Source organism: Astatotilapia calliptera, chromosome 10, assembly GCF_900246225.1.
Source record: "Astatotilapia calliptera chromosome 10, fAstCal1.2, whole genome shotgun sequence".
In the NCBI taxonomy this organism is placed as follows: Eukaryota; Metazoa; Chordata; class Actinopteri; order Cichliformes; family Cichlidae; genus Astatotilapia; species Astatotilapia calliptera.
Genome location: NC_039311.1, coordinates 23,758,622 through 23,777,320, shown reverse-complemented (window position 1 = coordinate 23,777,320; position 18,699 = coordinate 23,758,622). Strand labels below are relative to the sequence as shown.

Below are 18,699 nucleotides of genomic sequence, written 5' to 3'. Positions count from 1 at the left end.
AAGGTGAATCAAATGGACCATTACGGCAAGGCTGGGATGGTCAGTTTGGTAAAGTAAATCCGTTGGGCATCTTTCTTTGCCTTTAGACAACAATTCTGATGGCAAAAGAGCCAAACGGGACAGGCCAAAAATAAAAAAATAACTGTACATCTTATCAATCAATCACTGCAGTACTAATCTCAAGTTTTGATGAAGCTCACATTGATTTTGGTACGAGCAGCGTAAAGACAGAGGCTCAGCAAACATGCCAGAAATGTTGCAATATCTTGCTTTAACCAAGTTACATGACAATATGAAAAACTACAATACTCTGTGTAATAGTTCCACCCTATAGTTAATTATGAGACCGGCTGTCGGTCTCTTCGCGTTAACCCTGTGGGTCCAGGTTACCTGTGTCACCTGGAATTAACCCAGCCTGGTAAAGTGCACAAGGAACCAGATGGATGAATAAATGACCAGAACCTGTGTCAAAGTCTGAAAAATGTGGTTTTTTTATTATGTTTATACAGCATATCGTTAAGTATACATTATGTTTATTTCACAAAATTGTTTTTTATAACATATCCCTTCTGCTTATTGGGTGAGATAAGTCACAAGCCACAATATAACCTTTATTATCAAGGAAAAGAGGAATTCTGGTTTATGATGACTGATTACTTAGCCGGAGTCGGGCAGGTTAAGTGAGTAATTTACACTCGAGGGATGGCGTTTTTAAATGGGGGAAATAAGAGCAAATAAAACGGTGGGCAAAAAGCAGGCATGAAAACAACTTGAGCCCTTAGGAAAACAGTTGACATCACACTCTTAGAACAGGCTTTATGATCTTTGCAGCAGTTTGTTCTTATCCAATCAATTCTCTTATAAAGTGCCCAAAAATTATAGGGAAAAAAAACCGTATGAAGCTTTCATTCTCTGCTTATTTGCTAATTCAGATGTCAGCTGTGTCATTTTTAAGAGAAAGAACAAAAGCACCGACTGTGTTCAGGCTGACACATGTCACAGGCGACAAAGCATTCAGAAGTCATTTACTTTCTTTGACAAACTAAATGAGAAAACCAAGAGGAGAACAGTTTGACTGCAAACAGTAAAAAGGTTCAATAAATAGAAAAAAAGCAGACTAAAGAAACACACGATGTAGAAGCAGAGTACCTCCAGCAATGCCAATTCTGTCCCCATCCCCCCCACATCGAATGATACAGCGACACCACCCACATCTGAACTCGCTGGCTAAGGGCCATCAGGCCCTACATATATTTTGATTATAGCATTATATGCGGTTTCTAATATACCAAAGAATGAAACTGTCGGGGACTGCAGAGCCTCAGTCCAAGTTTTCCGTGTTAATATTCACTTTCTCATAACCCTCTCAAACAACCTTCTTCTACCCGCGAGCAGAAATGATTAAAAGAAAAGCTCAGAGATTGCCAGTCATGATTCATCAGTGCAAGGGAGACTTGGCACTGCTGCAGCCTGTGACGTCTGCGAGCCCAAACCTACAGCATCTCTTAAAATAAACAGAGATATGCTGGAAGAGATCAGGGACTGCTCTTTATCAGCTGAATCTGCTGTCGACTTCAAAGATGACGATGATGGTGATGATGCTACCGATTTTGGCTTTTCCCACGACTTTCAAAATAATGATTCAGTCATTGATGTGCCCCTTTCTTAGCCAAGTTGTGGATACAAAAAAAAAAAAAAGAGGGGGGGATGGGAAGGAGTCTGTGAAACACAAACAGCATCATTCCAACCAGAGATATATTACAAATTCTGTTAGCAATAACTTATGTCACATCATGCAATAAAAAAATAAAATAAAAGTAAAGACAGGGAACAAATACAAGATTGATTTCCCCTCTCCTGTTTCCCTAAAATGCATTGGCAAGCAAGGTAATGTCCATTCTGGTTTGGTTGTTCTTGCGCCCCCCCCCAGTGTGGCACTTAAGTTCTTCTGATATAGTTGCTGTGTTTTCTTTTTTCTTGATTTTTTTTCTCGATGAGGTAAAAATGAGAGACTGAAGTACTTGGATGGTGAAGAGTGGGTGATGGAGAGAAGAGCAGAGAACAAGAGGAGCTCAGACATCCACCCAGCTCTGCTCCACGATGGCCGTCACCCTCTTCTCGTACTCTCTCTTGTTTTCCTGATAGAGCTGTGCGGCCTGACTGTTGGCTGGGCTGTTGGGGTTTGGCTCGTCCAGCAATGACTGCGAGAGAGAAAAAAAGGAAGACTAATGATGAAAATGTTGACATCCTGAAGATTAAATAACCAGGAGAGATACTTCGGATGTCCCTGTATAGAATCATCATGCTTCACCGTGAATTAAAATGTATGAAAAGGGAGTGAAACACGACCAACCTGGATGGAGGTGAGTATGGACGACACATCGTATGTGGGGCTCCAGCGATTCTGAAGTATGTCTAAACATATACTGCCATCTGCGTAAACTGACATGCAGAGAAAAAGATCAGCAACACATTTACAACTAAAGCTAATGAGGAATGTATCCGTGACCATTCATTTTATGCTAATGTGCGTTATATTTAATGCTGTATGCTTTCATATTTAATTGTTGCCCCTTGTTTTCTCATTGTACTGTTTTTGTTTGACCTGCCAGAGGCTACAGATTAAATATAGACATTAATGTGCGCCGTCCCTTTAATAAATACATGACACTTTTTAAAATTAAACATTTAAATTGAATTTAAATCATCAAGACAGTTTCTTTACATTACTGGTGAAGTACATTGTAATCTGGTGCTTGTTCTTATTGTAGCACTGCAAACTGAAAACTTAAAAATGAAACAAAGCCATAAATAAGTCTAACATATTACGTACATAACTCATCACAATGCCGGCATCCACCAAGGTTATTATAGTTCATAAAAATGTGTGAAAATACATTTTAGGCTCTGATGCATGTTTATTGAGACTGCGAGATCTGGAAGACTGGGTCTACCACCAGAAACTGAATAAAATAACAAACCATTAAAAAGGAAAATTGACAAATTTACAACATGTTTAGCAAGAGTTGGATATTTATTCTGAGTAAAAATGTAAAAAAGTTAAACATTCTTACAATTTCATTTTTAAACAGAGGAATTGGGCCGCTGGTATAAACCTAGTGGAAAGTTGCAGTGGTTCATTTTTGCTCCTGGACATTTTTTTTTAACTCTTTAAAAGAAAATATATATATATATATTAACACTGTAGGGTTTCATTTAATAGCTACAGAAGTCTTGATGTGTGTTTATTTGCACAAAATATATTCAATATTACACAATCATCTACAAAAACCTACAATTTTTTTAGATTGGGTTTAAAACTGAAGCATAGGGGTGCTGGTTTATCTGGCTGGATTAGCTCACTGGTTCAGCATGTGACTCATTTGGCATAAGGTTAATGTGGAGGCCGCCCTGATGCCATTTACTGTTCTTTCTTTCAGCTTTCCTGACGCCTTTCTACCTGCTACAATAAAAGCTAGATGCAGATAAAGTCCTCAGTCTTTAAACTAGGCTGTCCACTCTCCTTCTATGAGATATACCTGCAGCCTATAGACAGGGATGATGTTACACTGTAAAATATAAATCTACTCATAGTTTGTGCAACATTCTTATAGATTTAGTGTAGAAGGTAATTAAAATAGCCAGTAAAAGTCTGATCTACTGACCTGGCAGCCAAAACGTGTTATGTTGAACACTTATTCTAGTATACTTCAACACATAGATCACATAAACATACCTGAAATTTTAAAATCTATTTTTATATTATATATATTGTAACAAAGATGTTTTTAAAGAAATAAAAGGCAATGATTATGTAAATAATTTAAATTTTTATTCCTACAATTTGTTTTTTAGCACAATTTTATATAAACCCGACTGAAAAAGTAACATTTTAGATGATCTGTAACAGATAAAGGATATAGTATAGATATAATACACACAAATAGAGCCATTACAAAAAAGTATTTCTGTATCAACTATAATGTGTTCAGAAATGACCCCACACTGTCATTTTATTCACTAGACTAGCTTAGTTGCTTGAAGGTCAGAACACTTTGTAAGCTTCAGTGAACATGGGTGCTGCACCACTGATAATTGAGGGCATTTCAGCTGCTAGCCCACTTACCATTTGGGTGAAACATTCTGGAGACAAACCGAACCGTGGGAGGCTTGTTTGGGTACTCCTCAGAAAACTCTATCAGAAGCTTAAATGTTCCTGCAGAGATAGACGGAGAGGGTATGAGGCAGAACAAATGACAGACAGAGGGAGCGCGAGGGGGGGGGGGGGGGGGGGGGGGGGTGAACGTAAGTAATTTTGCAAGGAGAATACAGATGTGAAGGATGGAGGGGGTCAGACAAAATGAGGGAAAGAATTATGTTACTATAAATATCAGCAGCTCGACTGAAAAGAGAAGCTAGAAAGTTAATTAGTGTGAATGCTTGAAAAGCATTCACAGTATTGTTCTTCTAATCTTTATTAGTGTGAATGCTTTTCAAGCATTCACAGTATTGTTCTTCGAATCTTTATTCTATTTTATTATATTTTATTATTATGGATTCCGTACGTTTTTTGTACTCTATCTCCTTCAAAACCGTTCAACTTAGAAAAACCATTCAAACACCATTAGATTCCTATTCTTTTGGACATGACTGCTTCTATTTTTCTCATTTTTAACATTTATATTTTTAATTTTATTCAACTTTTTTCAACAAAAATTTCCCATGTATTTCAATGGGGAGACCCTTCAAATTCTCATTCAACTTCCTCCTCTTTAAACTGTATCTACTTCCACATACATTGACATAGAGCCACCATTCAAACTTTAAAACGAAGACAAGACATTCAACTATTCAACTTGTATTTATCTTTTCAATATCTATTATACTTTTTCTTCAGTTCCAGTTTAAGTTTCATGATGTTTTTTCACCCGTTTCAGAGTTTATAATGGGTGTGTATGGGACGGAATGTTGGGGCTAGAGTGAGACAGCTCAACTGCTAGAGTGAGAGGAGCAAAAAAATTAATCTTAAAATCTTTTTTAAAACTGCTGCTGTGTCCGCAGCGTTTGCTCTACAGGTATGATTTTACCCTCAAAACGTAGCCATGGCTGTCCTCTTTCATCCAATGTGTTTACTATTGTCCTAGGTGTTACGGTTCTTTCATAAATGTCACCAATGCACAGCCTCCTCCCTCCAACTCTTCCATAGACTCTAATGTTAAAACGGCTCAGAAGGTTGGTTTGAAAATCAGAAGAGCATGGTGTTTTTACACTGTCACCACGTCCATATAATAAACTCCACAGGCATGAAAACTGAGAATTAGGTAGAGTGGACATTGCTGCCGCTCACGGTGAAAGAATTTTGTCAATACGACCTATACTTTTCATTTGGGAGCGATTTGTTTCGGCCTGACTTTTCTGTTCATTTTAAGCAGCAAAAGTGAGGCGCATGTCTGTGTACGTGTGTATGGAGCCATTGGGTGCAGTCACTATAGCAACCAGGCTCACACCTGCCTGCTTAACGAGCTCTGCCTGCCACTGTGCCAAGATTCATCTTAAGCACTTCTCTTTCAACTGCTGCTGTGTCCACAGTGTTACAGCCATCATTTTACCCTCAAATTGTCGCCATTATTGTTCTCTTTCCAACACTGTATCTTTCAAAGCTCAGGCATTTAAACTTTTTAAACTGTGTGGATCAAAGTGGAGGGATCACATTTGAGTCATTCAGTGATTCAAAGAATATGACCTTTTAATATCCATTCAGATGTTTTCTGACTCTAAATGTTCTTTTCTCATTTCTTAGGGTTTTCTAATTTACATTTAAAACATTTTCAGTTTTTTTCCAACTCCTTCTTCTGTGTAACCTTCAGCTTTTAGCAGTTCAGCACCTTTGTTTTCAGGTTAAATTCGTTGTTTTTTTTGTTTTGTTTTTTTAATCTCATTCAATATTTTTAACTCAAAATTCAGCAATTAATTCATTTCAGTGCATACATTCAGATTCAAGCATTCACACTGCAGTTTCTTCAGAAAATGCACTTTCTAGTTATTATTCTATTTTATTAGTGTGAATGCTTGAAAAGCATTCACAGTATTGTTCTTCTAATCTTTATTCTTATATTTTATTATCTATTCCGTACGTTTTTTGAAAGCCTACTCCTTCAAAACCATTCAACTTAGAAAAACCATTCAAACACCGTTAGATTCCTATTCTTTTGGACACTGTTGCTTGTATTTTTCTCATTTTTAACATTTATATTTTTAATTTTATTCAACTTTATTCAACAAAAATTTCCCATGTATTTCAATGGGGAGACCCTTCAAATTCTCATTCAACTTACTCATTTTTAAACTCTTACTACTTCCACATACATTGACATAGAGCCACCATTCAAACTTTAAAACGAAGACAAGACATTCAACTATTCAACTTGTATTTATCTTTTCAATATCTATTATACTTTTTCTTCAGTTCCAGTTTAAGTTTCATGATGTTTTTTCACCCGTTTCAGAGTTTATAATGGGTGTGTATGGGACGGAATGTTGGGGCTAGAGTGAGGCAGCTCAACTGCTAGAGTGAGAGGAGCAAAAAAATTAATCTTAAAATCTTTTTTAAAACTGCTGCTGTGTCCGCAGCGTTTGCTCTACAGGTATGATTTTACCCTCAAAACGTAGCCATCACTGTCCTCTTTCATCCAATGTGTTTACTATTGTCCTAGGTGTTATGGTTCTTTCGTAAATGTCACCAATGCACAGCCTCCTCCCTCCAACTGTTCCATAGACTCTAATGTTAAAATGGCTCAGAAGGTTCGTTTGAAAATCAGAAGAGCATGGTGTCTTTCCACTGTCACCACGTCCATATAATAAACTCCACAGACATGAAAACTGAGAATTTGGTAGACTAGACATTGCTGTCGCTCACGGTGAAAGAATTTTGTCAATACGACTTTTACTTTTCATTTGGGAACGATTTGTTTCGGCCTGACTTTTCTGTTCATTTTAAGCAGCAAAAGTGAGGTGCATGTCTGTGTGCGTGTGTATGGAGCCATTGGGTGCGGTCACTATAGCAACCAGGCTCACACCTGCCTGCTTAACGAGCTCTCTCTGCCACTCTGCCAAAATTCATCTTAAGCACTTCTCTTTCAACTGCTGCTGTGTCCACAGTGTTAAAGCCATCATTTTACCCTCAAAACGTCGCCATCGTTGTTCTTTTTCCAACATCTTGTCTTTCAAAGCTCAGAGATGTCAACTTTTTAAACTGTGTGGGTCCAAGTGGAGGGATCACATTTTAGTCATTCAGTGATTCAAAGAATATGACCTTTTAATATTCTTTCAGATGTTTTCTGACTCTAAATGTTCTTTTCTCATTTCTTAGGTTTTTCTAATTTACAATTAAAACATTTTCAGCTTTTTTCCAACTTCTTCTTCTGTGTAACCTTCAGCTTTTAGCAGTTCAGCACCTTTGTTTTCAGGTTAAATTCGTTTTTTTTTTTGTTTTTTTTTAATCTCATTCAATATTTTTAACTCAAAATTCAGCAATTAATTCATTTCAGTGCATACATTCAGATTCAAGCATTCACACTGCAGTTTCTTCAGAAAATGCACTTTCTAGTTATTATTATCTATTCCGTACGTTTTTTGAAAGCCTACTCCTTCAAAACCATTCAACTTAGAAAAACCATTCAAACACCGTTAGATTCCTATTCTTTTGGACACTGTTGCTTGTATTTTTCTCATTTTTAACATTTATATTTTTAATTTTATTCAACTTTATTCAACAAAAATTTCCCATGTATTTCAATGGGGAGACCCTTCAAATTCTCATTCAACTTACTCATTTTTAAACTCTTACTACTTCCACATACATTGACATAGAGCCACCATTCAAACTTTAAAACGAAGACAAGACATTCAACTATTGAACTTGTATTTATCTTTTCAATATCTATTATACTTTTTCTTCAGTTCCAGTTTAAGTTTCATGATGTTTTTTCACCCGTTTCAGAGTTTATAATGGGTGTGTATGGGACGGAATGTTGGGGCTAGAGTGAGGCAGCTCAACTGCTAGAGTGAGAGGAGCAAAAAAATTAATCTTAAAATCTTTTTTAAAACTGCTGCTGTGTCCGCAGCGTTTGCTCTACAGGTATGATTTTACCCTCAAAACGTAGCCATCACTGTCCTCTTTCATCCAATGTGTTTACTATTGTCCTAGGTGTTATGGTTCTTTCGTAAATGTCACCAATGCACAGCCTCCTCCCTCCAACTGTTCCATAGACTCTAATGTTAAAATGGCTCAGAAGGTTCGTTTGAAAATCAGAAGAGCATGGTGTCTTTCCACTGTCACCACGTCCATATAATAAACTCCACAGACATGAAAACTGAGAATTTGGTAGACTAGACATTGCTGTCGCTCACGGTGAAAGAATTTTGTCAATACGACTTTTACTTTTCATTTGGGAACGATTTGTTTCGGCCTGACTTTTCTGTTCATTTTAAGCAGCAAAAGTGAGGTGCATGTCTGTGTGCGTGTGTATGGAGCCATTGGGTGCGGTCACTATAGCAACCAGGCTCACACCTGCCTGCTTAACGAGCTCTCTCTGCCACTCTGCCAAAATTCATCTTAAGCACTTCTCTTTCAACTGCTGCTGTGTCCACAGTGTTAAAGCCATCATTTTACCCTCAAAACGTCGCCATCGTTGTTCTTTTTCCAACATCTTGTCTTTCAAAGCTCAGAGATGTCAACTTTTTAAACTGTGTGGGTCCAAGTGGAGGGATCACATTTTAGTCATTCAGTGATTCAAAGAATATGACCTTTTAATATTCTTTCAGATGTTTTCTGACTCTAAATGTTCTTTTCTCATTTCTTAGGTTTTTCTAATTTACAATTAAAACATTTTCAGCTTTTTTCCAACTTCTTCTTCTGTGTAACCTTCAGCTTTTAGCAGTTCAGCACTTTTGTTTTCAGGTTAAATTCGGGTTTTGTTTTTTTTTATCTCATTCAATATTTTTAACTCAAAATTCAGTAATTAATTCATTTCAGTGCATACATTCAGATTCAAGCATTCACACTGCAGTTTCTTCAGAAAATGCACTTTCTAGTTATTATAAAAGTAGCAATGGACAGTTTTAAATCCAAGCTTGTAGAAAACTGTATGAACGCTGCCTGCCCGCCTGGCAGGGGGACGACAATACCACATCAGCCTTTTATGGTCGAGGGGTAAAAATCGTACTTTATGATGCTGCGTCACCGACCTACAAACTTCTGTTCAATTCACATCATACTATAGTTAAAATAAGTACTTTTATTCATATTTATAGAGCCAGTGCGTGGATACAGCGAGTTTTCAGCCCACCAAAACTGAGCCCCTGATAATTGTTCAGTTGAAATTACTGCAGCTGTGATAACTTGCCAAAGGGACTCCTATACAAAAAATTAGACTACAACTTCTTCAACTTTCAAGGATTAAATGTCAGTTCCCCTTTCTACTTAAAAATAATTGTAGCAGTTCCTAACTCTCAGAGGTCTAGTTGTTATCACATGATTAAAATATGATGACCGATTAAAGTACCAATTTGTTTTCAATTTAAGTCATTTTAAATGCATTTCAGGCACTTAAACCACTCCAGATACTCAATTTGTAATAATTTCTAACTTACAATTTAAAAAAAAAAGAAGCTATCTACTCAGAGGTGTGGCGATCCTCACGATAATTGTGGGATTTTGTGCTCAGGTAGACTGATTATTTGAGCATGCAACCCATAATCATTTCACTACACACATGCTGCCCGAAAAGTAATAATACATTGACTGAGTTCTCCGACTCTACAACAACATCACGAGTTCAAGGCAAAGTTAAACCACATCTAGAACTCAGATAAACATGAGGCTGCACTTTAGATGACTCAAAATGTAGAACTTACCATCTTCAAATGGTGTTCCCACAGGCCTGCAGAAGGCAGAGAGAGAGAGATTTAAAATGTTTCCAAAATCCAAATATCCCCACTGCTAATCCCCATTAAGACCCTCTCTAGTAGTACTGCAGTCTGTCCTTCAAGGAGTAGAAGCTCTGCAGACACCAGGGTCCATATTTACTAAGCTCTTCGTGCTCACACAGAACATGTTGAGGGGCCAATTAAAACAGCTGCCTTCATACTTTACATGTATAGCAGCCTCCCCTTTGATTTAGGTGAGCAACTACGATCGAGTGTATTTTTATAAACCCATGTGAGTATTTCTAATTTGGTTTTGTTACACATCCTTGGTCCTGGTTGGATTTCTAGTTACTTTCAGCTATTCAATTTGCTTGTGCATTTGATGTTTTATTAATTCTTGCGACTTAAATTTCACATCACTTCTGAGTAGATTTTTCTCTAGTCGCTCTTCTTTTAAACACGCACAGCAAATTATCCACCAGAGATACACCCAGTATGCAAAAAGCTACTTCTTTAATACGGGTTCATTCTTAACACACTTTCTTATCTCTAACAGTGTCTTCCAGCCCTCTCTTCCACTGAACACTTGCTGTGACTCCACATGCTGATTTTCCAGACTGCTCTGTGCAACAATCAGGGCTGCAATCAGAAACACTTTTTAAAGCAGAAGGATGTGGTGGACGAGAACACAGTGGGGGTGGGTGGGTTGCAGAATCTGCGCATCACAATCGCAGTGGCACAGTCAAGACGGCAGGGCGGATTTAGAGAATGACTCACCCAAAAATAACAGCGTTCCAAAGCATGATGTTGTTCTCTGATGGCGCTCCGCTCACACCGGTAGGAGGATCTTCTTGAAGTCTGGGCAAGAAAGAGAAAGAAACAGAGACTTTAGAGTGAAGAAAAAGAGGTGAGACGAGAAGACATACACAGCAAAAAAGCCTGAATCAGTGGAAAGGGAGGCAGGGACATGAAGTAAAGGAGCAAAAGCAGGGGGGGGGGGGGGGGGGGGGGGGGAGATAAAGGGGAGAAAAACATGAAAAAGAATGATGGCAAAAAGAAAAACCCCTTAGATGTAAAGGGAGAGAAGCAAGTGGGAAAGACAGCTGAGGAGGGGTGATGGTTTTAATTAACAGCTTTACTGCAGGAAAATTAGCAATCAAAACACGAACTGCTGTATCAACACGACTTTCAACAGACAGCCAGGCTCGCAGGATCAACAGCACTATGACAGTCCTGTTGTCACATGTCAGTGAACATAAGTGCTCATCTGAAGCACTGCAGCACCAGTATTGTATCCACAGTGACCATCAAATCTCTGGTGTTGTTAATGCAAAGCACTTAAGCCATCAAGTCGACCTTCACCTGAAATGACTTCAGAGTAGCACCGACGGGCTATCAGAACAACGTCGAAGCAGGAAACGAGCGGGAGCCAAGAGCCTACACTACAAAGTAAGCTCAACACATCCAGGATCTCTTTTCCTAATCTGGCTTCCCTTACCCTACCATCAGCCATCATCAGATTGTGTTATCACCACAACAAGACAACCCAGGCTTCCCCCACTAAGAGCACTAACGAAGCAAAACTAGCACACACGACCAATCAAAAACAAGGACATCAAATCCAATTTTAGAGATCTAACTAAATCTAAAATGTCGACTGTGTAAGACACAGGAGGATCTGACATGTCATGGCAACTGCTTGTACAATGTACAGGCTGTCGTTTGATATGTGTGAAACCGTTTCAGCCTCATTCGTTCAGCCACAGCACTGCTCTGAGAGGGAGGCAAATTGGGTAAGCAGTTTTAGCATATGTGCAAGTTTTATATAAGGTCAGCAAGAAAAAAAGCTTAAAGTCCTTTTTTGGCATCACGTCATTATATTAAAGGTTACACACACACACACACACACACACACACACACACACACACACACACACACACACACACACACACACACACACACACACACACACACACACACACACACACACACACACACACACACACACGAGAGAAACTATTTAAAAACTGCTTGTAGCCAATAGCAAAAAGAAAAAAATGTACTGATTCAAATCTGTGTATTATCATCTGTGTTTGACCTTTTCACCTCTACTGTGACCTTGGGCCCAGACCTTCCCAGTAATAGGAAGCCTGTAGTACTACAAAATAAACCTACCTTTGTTTTAATTAAGCATATTAAAATATCCTACAAGTAATATTTTCCCACCATCTTCCACAATGTGCTGATGAAAGTACTGCGAATCATATCCCAACCATAACCTTTACATTTCCTCTATAGACGCTCTACACTGCTAAATAATTCAGCAAGTTTGGTTGCGGAACCATGTGGAGACAAGTGATGAAAACCGGCACATCTACATGTCCAAACATTCTGGCTAATTGATAAAACTTATGTTTCTTCGTATCACAGCAGCTAGACCCCGGCCTGGCAGACTGGGCTCTAAATGAAATCACTTTAGTGTTGTTGTTTTTTTAACAAGTTAAGGTGGAATAACTGCTATGTTTTCAAACATAATGTTTCATATTATATCTTCTCTACACAGACCTCTATCTGATCCGATGAAAGGTGAAAGATTGTCAAATGAGTGCCAGTCAAAGATTTGGAAACCATCGCTTTTCACATGATAGCGCTTGTAATTTGAAGGTAAAAGAGTGAGAAGGTAAAAATAAGAAACTAAAAAGGGTTTGAGATCATATATACATTTGTTTTGGACTGTTCAGCACCCAAATGATTTATCGGCTAACCCAAATTAACCACAGCTGGATTAATCATAATTAAAAATAATAATTAGTCGAGGCTCCACAAATAAAACTACCCAGGCGTGCCTGACAAACGACATGCCACAGCAGCAACTGCCTAGCAACAGAGGCGTCAGCAAATCAAAACAGGTGTGGCAGCGGGTCAACAATTTAAATGAAGTTTCCGACAGCGGCCTCAATAAAATCTGTGTTGGCTATCAAACTGATTTCTGAAGCTCATGGTAGATTATTGTGCAACATTAAAGGTCTTGCTTCAAATCACCAAATCTATATAGGCCAAGTCCGGCAGTCACTACAGGCTATTGAGGCCTACAATTCCAGGCCCAGTTTAAAAGCTGGTTTAATAAGAGCTTATAGCTATAAAACAAGGTAGGCTGATTTGTGCGTCTGTGAGTGCAGATCCATGTCTAAGTCCCTTGCTGTAGACGGACCCACTGCAATTAACCTCATTTACAGTAATCTCCCTGAACTCTTTGCTGGTAAAGGGAAGCTCCACTGAGTTCATCTTCTAGGATAGACCGATAGTTTATTTTACTTGAAACGTGGGGATTACTCACAAGTCTGCAGTAAGGAAGATTAGGGCAAGTACGGGACTGTTGATGAAGAGACTGCGTGGTGGTAAATTTGACATGAATTGTCAGAAAATAAACTAGGAATGCATTTTAATATATTAGTATCAAGTTATTATGTTAGTATTATATTAAGCTATTATGTAAAAATAAAAATAGGATTATTTGCCTTAACTATATGTGGACCAAAACATGCTCTCTGACCTCTAGAGACCGATGGCTGAGGCCAGAAAATACCCGATTAAGATTTAAATTTTAAAAGACTAGCCTCTTATCCCTACTATACCAGCCTCTTTGATTCTCTTTCTTTGATTGAATCCTGAACTGAAATTAGCCCATTAATTTCAAATTAAAAGCCTCCTTGTGTAAATCAGACACATAAACCCCAAAACTGGGGTTACACATTTTTGGGGGGAGAGGTTTGGCTTTTCCTCAATAGAAAGCATTAAATAAGTAATAAAGTAAGCATTTAGCGAAACAGACTCAATGCCTATGAAAAGGAAAACTGCTCTTATATAAGAAACATTCATATCATCTTTTTGTAGTTATATATCATGAAATACATCCAACATGTTTTCTCTTTAAATAGAGACAAAAAGTACAACTTGGTTTCATGTGACATTAGTCACTGTCATTTTAGACTCTTTATATCAGACACTGCATTGTTGCAGGACTTTAATTGCAATCCCTCATAAAACTGTTTATTATTCTAAAAACAGTGTGGTCAAGATAATCATTCATCTCAAACAAAGCCTTCTGGGAATTATGCAGTTTAGCAAATTCAAACACCTGGGTTTAAAAAAGGTACACAAAGTGTTATAACATGTGCCAAAAGAGGTTTTAATGCTCTCTAATAGAAATCAGAGCTTACACACTATTTAAAATATCCATGTGTTATATGAAAGGGTAATACCTGATTTACAATGCTGCATTAATGCTACAAAGTAAGCTAAAATGCGCTAAAATGTAACTACACGTATAATCATAAGTCTTCCTCATAGTAATATACCCTACAAACTCAGTATTTCATTAGCATACAGAGAATGTATCTACTAAACAATAAAACTATTTTAAGAGTGCAGAGAGATGCCCTGTTTCTCTTTCTTTTTAGCTCTGACGATGTGTGTATACATTCAGAGTCAGCTCTGAAGTCTTCTCTCCTTCCTGTGTTTCGGTAAAAGTAACTGCAGTTTGTGGTTTATCAGCTCCAGCCCAGCACGAGCGGCCCAGTTTCATTCATGAAGGCAGCAATGCAGACAACAACGTACAAGAATAAATGCCACAGCTCACTGCAGCGTGGACTAAAATTATTTCTGAAAATGTATCTGGCGAAGAAAAGAAGGTTAAGCCATACTGAATATAGTCAAAAAGAAAGGACCACAGCATTTATTTACCGTCTTATCACACCGAAATTACTGAGCTAAAACCCCACACAACAGTGTAGCGGCCTATTTTTAAGAATACATACACTTTGACTTACAGGTCAAACAGTTGAGGTTAAGCAATACCATGCAAGACTGAATTCAATCAGCCAGCACTGGCGTGGACACATGCTGATTCGGGCATGTGCAATTGTGTTTCCCTTGCCTCAGTGTCACCATTTACCACCTGGGGACTAGCAGAGCAGAGTTCAGTTACAGTGACACATTATCCCCTCTGCTTCAATGGCTGCTCTTAGTAGAATAGCTCAGCAGCTTTTTTCCACTGACAGGTGTGTGTGTGTCTGTTATTCACGCACACACAGTTGGATGCCATATGGAGCGAGGCAACAGATTGGGGATAGCAGGTATTACAAGCAGGCCCTTGCCAGGTGTTATTCCCCCAGGAAGCCTTAACATATTCTTTTTGTTATCGTATCATCACGTAGTAACTGTGTGTATTAAATATCTGGATTTAAAATAAAGCATCAGAAACATATAGATAGAGCAATCCCTGACCACAAACCTTGGCAAAACCTGCAACCCCTAGGATGAAATATGACCATGCCGACTGATTGACTTACTTGAAAGCACAATATAAACCTACAGCTTGCAGACTGCGGGTATTAATAGGATAAATCCTGTGACATTTAGCTTCTAATCGGGGCCAGTTAAGCCAAGACAAACGGTCACCAATAAACCTCTGCAAGTGAAGCTGATCCCACACCAAAAAAAGAAAAAAAAAACAAAACTAGCCATAAAAAAAGAAAACGTTATTCCCTCGGTACAAAAACCTCCCCCCACTGCAGAACACAAACAGCGTTTGAATGATCCCCTAGCGTCTCGGTTACTTCATTAGCCATCAAATATCGAGACAAACCATAACCGATGAGCCTGTCTCACATTAACTCCTGCCTGGGTTTCTGCACAGCATTGTTTGCACCAGGAGCTAACACTAAGCTAGCTGCCGACAGCTTCATGGGCTAAAGCTACACAGAGATACCCAAACGATGAGGACGGTACCTTTTAAAATCTCGCATGAGCCGTCTCCTTGCCGGTGTCGACATAATTCAAAATGTGTTAAAAATACAGATATTTAAAAAACAATAATAGTAACCCAAGACCATAGACCGAATACTGTCGGAAACAAAATCCGGTACTTCTTCCGCTTGCAGCTCTTTTCTTCTTCTCCCTGAACCACTGGCTAGCTTTAGCTATTTATGGTGACGTCGGTTGCTTACAGAGGCACAGCCCCTTTTAGCTCACAAACGGTGCTGATGTAAAAGCGTTAATTTAAACACCTCCGAGCTGCAAATCCAACTATTTTTGATACTCTTACTATAGGTGGTGTTCATTTTCTCAAAATACCCGGAACTCTTACATACTGTTCGTGTCAAATTTAACTTAAAAAAAAAAATAGCAGCAAAAAAATTTCCTAAATCCTTTTTCTTTTCCCAAACTGCTCCAGAAATACACAAAATATAATATATTTCAAAATGTACACTGTTTATTTATATATTTATTTAATATTGTGCTACAATTTTCTGTGTATCCAGGCTGTTCCAGGTCATAATTGTGGAGATATGGATTTAAAAAAAAAAAAAAAAATCTACCACTGTGGTTCAAATCAAGGGAAAATAGTGTTTTTTGGAAATCTTGTGACTGTGAAACTATAAATGTCATATCTGTGTTTATTTTCTTAAGGGACAGTGGTGACAGAGTTCAAGGCGCACCATGACATTGTCATGAGAACTTTTATTTTCCCACCACATTTTATCAAGTTACTTTGAAGGGTCGTATGGAAACACCATAGGAGGGATCATATATGGTACATGTAAGAAACAGAGGTCACACAGAGGTCTGCGGGTGCCTTGAAATGGACACGAGATCTAAAACAGGGCAGTGGTTAGAACTGTCACCTTGTAGCAAGAAAGTTTTTGGTTGGAATCCTTAGACTTGATAGATCAAGTCTAAGCGCTGAGCCATCTTCTATTCACACACTATTAGAGATGATGTCAGTGGAAGGGTGGGCTGTCAAGAAGCCATTCTTATGGAAGGAACACATGGGGGGAAAGGCTGAGGTATAGCAAATCACACAATAACTGGACTAAAAATCAGTGGCAAAAGGTCTGAAGGAGTGATGGATCCAAATTTAAAATTTGATCCACCATTCAATACCGCCTGGAAAGAATCTGATTAGCAACAGCTTCATTTTTCAGCATTACAATAATCCCAAACACCCTGCCAATGGAGTAAAAGCATACCTGGATAGAAAAACACATAATGGAACCGAATTAGTCATGGATTGGCTTTCCCAGATCCCGAGCCTCAACATTATGAAGGAGTGTGGGATCATCTTGACAGAGAACAGAACACAAGGCAGCCAGCATCCAAAAAATAGCTTTGAATGTCCATCAAAAAGCCTTGGGAACTATTCCTGAAGACTACTTAAAGAAATTATACGTAAGCTTGCCTAAGAAAGTCCAGGCTGTGTTGAAGTTTTGCACAGTGGCTGATGACCTGCCCAGGGTGTACCCCGCATCTCGCCCTATGGTAGGTGATAGTAATAGTCTCCAACCCTGAATTGGATAAGTAGCAGAGAATGGATGGGTGGATAGTTCCATTTCCATTTGAACAGTTCACCTATTTCCAATTTCTGCAATTTTTCTAGCAAAATATAAAGAATAAAGGGGTGGCTCAAGACTTTTGCACAGTACTCTGTCTCTGGAGTTAGCCATTGCACATACTGACCAACTTCATCTGTTCTCAGGGTAACAGTACAATTAATATTTCACCTTTAAGAGTGCTAACTCAGCGAGATGCAGACCTGTGTGAGTTTCAATCAATGCCATGATTTTAATAACCCTAAAAACCAAATATTTGCTGCCAAAGTTTTTCTGCTATGTTGCCCTGATGAGAACAAAATAACCCAGAAGAGTGAGACTGAATGAAAGATTTTTACCTGATCTAACTGAGCTTACTGGGAACTATGGAACGTGTTCTACTTTTGATTTGATTGAATATCATCAATCTAATACAATCTACCTACTCTGACTTACGGGCGGGAGGCTGACAAGTGAAAATAAAAATGAATGTGCATCTGGCTCGTAATCCACTCTGCGGTAAGTAGCTTAGCTTAAAATCTACATAATTTGTCTGTAGGTAATGCACTCTGTCTGCATGGTCTTCCTTGTGAAGTGATTAATATCAAGTCTGCAAATACACCCTCTGACTTTTAAACAGTTCAGTAGTTACTGAGAATACAGTTGCTGTCATCATGCTGCAGCCTATAATAAATACAAGTACACTTCGATGCACAGAAGGAAACTGCACTACAATCAAATAAAGAGCCAACCCTTTTCATTAACTCAGGGTGTTCTGATCCCAGACATGGAGCATGTTCGTGCACTAGTGGTCAAGAAAAGCTATTAGCATGAGATAACAATAACCAGTTTTGTTCTCATGCTTCCATGCTTCTCTGTGATTAGCACAATATTACAAATACAACAGGCCAAATAAAAATGCAGCACTCTGTAAGTGTGGTTGTGCCTGCAGTCTGGAAAAAGAAAAGGAAAATGTTTTTCTCCTATTGTTTAAATAGCATTTTTTATTATAAATGGTTTGTTGTGTGTTCTATTTTCCTCTAGAAATTATTTGCCGTTTTAACTTATGCATCTTTATTATGGTTTATTATTCCCTGACAATAAATGCTCTCTTTTCTTGTCGATTTATTTACAGTTTATATTTTAAACAGACTTAATCAGCCTCCTTAATAAATTTTGAGTATGTCTGTTTTTACTGGCTTTGATGGTGGTGATGAGTCAAAACGACTGCGGAGATTTTAGATTACGCAAAGTTAGACATGCACAGTTACATGGATTCTTGCAGAGAGAATTACCTCATTAATCAGTCTTCATAAAATCCTGTAAGATAATATTATTCATAGTTACAGACTTCAATGAGGTGTTATTTTTCTCTCACATGTTAACTGAAATAGTGCAAAG

At 38.3% G+C, this 18,699-nt stretch overlaps 1 protein-coding gene across 1 annotated transcript; it reads right to left on the bottom strand.

The window, feature by feature from the left end:
- Positions 1-467: 467 nt before the first annotated feature.
- Positions 468-15,923, bottom strand: ube2b (ubiquitin-conjugating enzyme E2B (RAD6 homolog)). Its single transcript, XM_026182451.1, has 6 exons — positions 15,719-15,923; positions 10,705-10,785; positions 9,916-9,941; positions 4,127-4,216; positions 2,354-2,442; positions 468-2,201 (listed from the first exon to the last, which is right to left on the bottom strand). The coding sequence occupies exons 1-6, from the start codon at positions 15,760-15,762 to the stop codon at positions 2,073-2,075; spliced, it is 459 nt and encodes a 152-aa protein (XP_026038236.1). The 5' UTR covers positions 15,763-15,923; the 3' UTR covers positions 468-2,072.
- Between the last annotated feature and the right edge of the window lie 2,776 nt (positions 15,924-18,699).